The sequence below is a fragment of the Octopus bimaculoides genome, chromosome 2, assembly GCF_001194135.2.
Source record: "Octopus bimaculoides isolate UCB-OBI-ISO-001 chromosome 2, ASM119413v2, whole genome shotgun sequence".
NCBI classification, from domain to species: Eukaryota; Metazoa; Mollusca; class Cephalopoda; order Octopoda; family Octopodidae; genus Octopus; species Octopus bimaculoides.
Window position 1 is genome coordinate 115781362 of NC_068982.1, and position 6069 is coordinate 115787430.

The 6069-nt window shown below is 34.8% G+C and overlaps 1 protein-coding gene across 8 annotated transcripts in view; it reads left to right on the top strand.

Moving 5' to 3' along the window:
- The window catches only part of LOC106879350 (cadherin-87A), a 72899-nt gene that overhangs the window by 60045 nt on the left and 6785 nt on the right, over positions 1 to 6069 (top strand). For 4 of the 8 annotated variants that reach the window (XM_014928859.2, XM_052978646.1, XM_052978644.1 and 1 more), the window contains one exon: positions 3395 to 3478. The exons of the other annotated variants lie outside the window; for them this stretch is intronic. In XM_014928859.2, the coding sequence (XP_014784345.1) occupies positions 3395 to 3478 (84 nt within the window). The remainder of the gene's footprint in view (positions 1 to 3394; positions 3479 to 6069) is intronic. 8 annotated transcript variants of the gene reach the window in all.

Here is a 6069-nt window from a genome sequence, read left to right on the forward strand (position 1 = left end):
ACACACACACACACACACACACACACACACACACACACACACACACAAATATGAGGTGTGTTCAAAAACTATCCAACTTTAATTTTTCCTGTCCAAACTAATTCCATGAGCACAAAATCCTTTGGGTGGAAGGTGATGTCACCCTTCTTGCATATGCATGTAAATTTTTGCTCTGGTAGGCTGCGTCAATTCTTGGCTGTTACGCCTAGAGTACAGGCATGTAGTGTATGCTTGTTGGATTTTCGTTTTCACATTAGATGAGTGAACATGTCAAGCAGAGACCATAAAGCCATCTCTCATTACTAATGATAATAGTCATCATGAAGTCTGGGTCATAGTTTGCATAGTCCAGCAAGTCCTGAGCGATTTCCAAGCAGAGCTGCTTCTACTGCTATCCTAGAACCTTGGGAATGCATTTTGCCAACACCTTCTGCATTCACAAATCATCATTAAAATAGAATGCACTGATCTTGTTTTTATTCCCACTTTGCGAGCAATTTTCTGGGTTGTTACATGATGGTCTTCCATGAATATTTACTGAATGTTCCCAACCAGTTCCTCGTTTTGGCTTGTGGTTGACCTGCCTGAGCATGCCTCACTCTCTACTGAGGTGCAGCCATGTTTGAAATGATTGTACCACTCCTTGATCTGAGTCTTGCCCATGGCATCATTGCCAAAAGCCTGTCAAATCTTTTGGATGGTTTGAGCTTGAGTATCATGAAGCTTTTAGCAAAACTTGATGCAATATCTCAGCTCAATGTGTTCTGTAGAAATGAAAATCTGATGAGTGTGCACTACATGCCTGTACTCTAAGGCATAACAATCCAGAACTGATGCAACCTATTGGTACAAAAATTTTCAAGCATGTACAGGTAGGGTGTACGTTCCCACTCAAAGGATTTTGCTTATGTAGCATTAGTTTTGGTGGGCAAAAAAAAAGTCAAATACTTTTTGAACGCACCTCATATACATATGTGTGTGTGTATGAGTAAGTATGTGTGCGCATATAATATACATATATATATATATATATGAGAGAGAGAGAGGGGGAGAGAGAGAAAGAGTGAATAAATGGCAGATTCCTGAACATTTGAATATAAATTCAATGCTACTGGATATGCAGTTTGATGCATTATCATGATGACTGCAATCATCAGGGTGTGGATGCAATCAATCATCATGATGTTCATCAATCTATGCATTGATACAGTTGAGAGTGTGAATATCATTCTGTGCACCATTATCAAATGTTTGCACAATTATCTGTGGGTGCGTGATGGTCAAATGTTAGCAAAATTATCTATGAGTGTGTGATTATCCATGTTGCACAATTATCAGGGGATGTGCACTCATTGGTAGCCCATAAATATCAGTGGGTGTATGAATATCATGGGTGTGCAAATATAAGTGGGTGCGCAATAATCAGTAAGTTCAGGATTACAGTAAATTTGATTACCAGTGTATTGGTATGTGCATGATTATCAGTCACTTCATGAATATAAATATGTGTATGGATATCAGTGCATGCACAAATATCAGCATGTACATAGATATCAAAGGGTGTACAAAAATTATCAGGGAATGTGCAATCATCAGTAGTGCGCAATTATTAGTGGGTGTGGAAATACCAGTAAATTTGATTACTAGTATATTGGCATGTGCGCGATTATCAATGGCTATGTTAATATAAATATGTATATAGATATCAGTGGGTGCACGAATATCAGTATGTACACAGATATTTCTGGGTATGTTAATATCTGTGGCTGCGTGATCATCAGTAGGTGTGCCACTATCAGTGGTTGCACAACAGCCTTCTCATGTCTTCAATTTTCAATGTTTGTGTTTCGCTGTCATCCGACATAGTATTATACTATCTACCCTTCACTTAAAGATAGATTCCATTTGTTATCAGCAGAAATAGTAGCACCATGAACTCTCTTCACCCTGTTCTTAACCTGTTTCAGAGCACGTACCGTTTTTGTTAATTAGGTTACCTAAGTGAAAGAAGTTATCAACTAATACTGTAGACGTGTTAGTATCTGAAAGAATTCATTTTACAAGTGTATTTACTGGTGACTATTCCTGTGCATCTTCAACTTATAAAGTCTGTCTTGCTTGTCATCCAATCTGTCATCCTTCTGGATCTCCTGTACACTGGAAGTTTACACTTGCTACAGTGTGGAATTCTTTTGAACTCCTTTTCTGCACACCAAGCATGTCCACTTCCTGAATGGCAGAAGCAAGTAATTTTCTTTCCTGTCAGAACTTTTAATCTTTGCTAGATTTACTTTACGGACTCTTGATTCTAGGCTTGGCTTCCATGTTTGAGATTTCTAAACCATTGATAGATTTAGCTTTGAGAACTAAGTCATTGGAATATTGGAGTTCAAATGGACAGCTGATTTTTTAAGACTCCTCTGTCATGGCCTTGTAATAAACAGCAGTGGGATGAAAATCATGCCCGGATGGACACCTGCCTGCACACTAAAATTCCTTGTTGAATTCATTGCCAACTCTCACCTTGTTGACAGTATTTCTGTATTTGGTTTATGACAGCATTTCTGTACTTGGCTCTCGTACATATGAAGTTGTTTGAGCATGACCAAATATAGTAATTTAGCCATACCAAAATTTGCTATTTGTTCTGTTTTGTTGAGCTGAAACTATTATAGTTTCCTCACCATCAAGAAGTTGGATGAAAACAGTGTTGTTGCCTTAGATATCAGCAAAGCTTTCGGCCATATGTAGTACATGAATCTATTTATGACACTTCCCATCTTAGGCTCTTAATCTTTTGTCACTTTGATGAATATCTTCTAATTTGCACAATTGTGGTGGTACATACTGAGGTAACTCTCTCTGATCTACACTTAATCATCTGTGATGTGCTCCAAGGTTCAATTTACCTCCCTCACTCTTCAGTCAAAACATTAACTACCTATTTGCAGTCACTCCATCCCTCTGAACATGAACTGCATGGAATTAGAACCTTCAAACTCAGGGCTAGTGCCTAGCCTGTCCTGTAATGTACTCCCTGTCTCATAACCTGACAAAATGCTCCTTCTTCCATTCCAATAATATGTAGTCCCTTCTCTCAGTCCTACATGGTACATCCTCTTCTCTCAGTCCTGCAATGTACTCTTCCTTCTTCCAATCCTACAATATAATTCTCCTTCTCTCAGCCTTATAGTGACTATCCCTCTTTTAATAATTTTTTCTACAAATTCTTCCAGTGAACACCTTCTTTACATTCCCTTCTTGCATATGTTTTTTTCTTTGTAACCATTGACTTGGGGCTTTTGAAGAAGTATGTTAACCGCAGCAGTTGCACTGGTTTCAAACCAGTCTAATCAAAATATAAATAAAAATTAATATTTAATATTTTTTACAGCCAGATCAATTCATGTATGATACAGTTTCTCAACGCCCTGAAACCCCTGCACCTTATTCTGAGAGGAATAGTCGCAGGAGTGGAGTAAGTGAAATCTTAAAGCATCTGCATCTGTTAATTTCATTTTGTAGCGACTGCTTAGTGATTGGTAGATTTCTTACTTTAAATGGTTAAGACACTTTAATGTTCAAGTGGGAAATATTCCAATTTAACTAGGGTAAATGATAGCTTATATTAAAAATCTTACAAAACCTTTATATATTTTTTTACTTGTTTCAGTCATTAGACTGCGGCCATGCTGGGGTGGTACGTTGAAGAAATTTTAGTTAAATGAATCAACTTCATTATTCGTTTTTTAAAGCCTGGTACTTATTCTCTTGGTGTCTTATACTGAACTACTAAGTTATGGAAACATAAACACATCAACACTGAATGTCAAGCAGCAGTGTGAGACAAAAACAAACACACATAGATATATAAATGGCTTCTTTCAGTTTCCATGTACCAAATCCAGTCACAAGGCCTTGGTTGGCCCAAGGCTATAGTAGAAAACACTTGCTGAAGGTGATGTGCAGTGGAACTGAACCTGGAATTATGTGGTTGGGAAGCAAAACTCTTACCACACAGCCATGCCTGCATTTTGTTAATGTAACTAATATTATTTACAGTATAATGTTTTATTAATATAAATATTACTTACAATATAAAGTTTTTGTTAATTTAAATAATATTACTTACAAAATAATGTTTTGTTAATATAGTATTACTTACCATTTAAAGTTTTTCTTAACGTGAATAATGTTACTTACAATATAGTGTTTTGTTTATATATCACTTATAATATGTTTTATTAATATAAATGATATTACCTACTATATAAGATTTACAATATAAGGTTTTGTCAGTGTAACTCTTACAATATTATATTTATTTCATAATGTTTTCTTCATATAGATGACATTACTGACAAGATATTACTTACACTATAAGGTTTTGTTGATATAAATAATAGTACTTACAATATAAGGTAAATGAGATGACTTAATATAGACGTAGAAGTATCAGTGATTGGAAAGAAATGGAAGAACATCACACTACATGCTTAACACTTGTTAACTTGGCTCTTCTCCCTTCTGAATGTTAATGTAGCAAGTGCCAGAATTATCTTTCGGCCTACTAAAAGAACAATACTATACTAGAGCTTATTCTAGAACTTATGCTACGTTCACTATGAAAATAGCCATTTGTACCTTGTTCAAAGAAATTCCTTTTACAAAGTGCTGGAAAGAAGATGAATTTGATACATGCTGTATAGAGCTGAACTAAATATACTATGTTATTTGGTTTTGTTTTCTTCATTTCAAGTTCAAATCCTGCTTAAGTTTAAATTTACCATTTGTTCATCTAGTAATACACTCAGCTGTCTTAACAGCCCTCTTTGAATCAAACATTTGGCTTGATACCTTGTCTAAGGAAATCAGTATTTGAAGACAAGGAAAAAAAACTCCAGTAAAGTAAACTGGCAGGCCAAAAAATCTAAGGACTTGTCTTCCTTGATTGCAAGATTAAGTTTAGCTTTCATTTCTGAGGATTGATTAAATAAATACCTATGTTATACTGGAATCAGTTGCAACCCTGTGACTGTCTCCAACAAAAACTGACCACATGCCTAGTAACCAACATCTTTCATTTGTGATCTGGTTTTCTTTCATTCATTTCAATGTACCGTTGTGGTCACCCTCTAATAAATTTCAGGCTTTATTATGAACAAATTCTATAATACAAACTGAAATCAATGTAGAAAACACTATAAATTGAAAAGCAGTAAAATAAAAAGCAACAGTTTAAAATTTTTATGTAGTTTAACCTCTTTAAAGTGGTTTTATGGAACACAACAGCCTCTCCGAGAGTTGTGGTGGAAAGTATTTCTCAGTGGAACCTGGTTGCAAGACTATTATAGGTTCAAATACGAAATTAATAACAGTAAGCTACCCAATAACTGAAATATAATATTTGAGTGTCCCCTTTATAACTGATGCCTTTCTCAGAGTACAAGACTCCCAGACATAAGAACAAGGCCACTGATTTCTGATTTCTAGCTCAGTTCCTCATGAAGAGCAGATTAGAGAAAGAAGTTAACTCCTTAATCCTAGTTTCATCTCTTTACCACTGTAATTTAAACATCAGTAATATGTAAAACAAAAACAAAAGAAAACAATATAAAATTATGATAATGACAAAATAGAAACAACAAAAAAAATAATGATGAGGATGATGATGACAATGATGATAATGATGATGATCGTAATAATGATAATAATAGCAATAACAATAATGATAACATTAAAAGCAACAACAACAACAACAACAACAATAATAATAATAATAATAATAATAATAATAATAATAATAATAATAATAATAATAATAATATGCCAACACTATGGAATAACAACAGAAAAAAGATGGTATAAACACACGCCAGAAAAGGTCACAGAAAACGAGAAAGCAACCATACTCTGGGATATGCCAATACACACAGATAGAGAAATTAAGGCAAATAGACCAGATATAGTTGTCAAAGATCATGAAGGAAAAAAATGCTTTCTAATTGATGTATCAATACCAGCAGATGACAACGTTTCTCGAAAAGAAATGGAAAAACTTTCAAAATA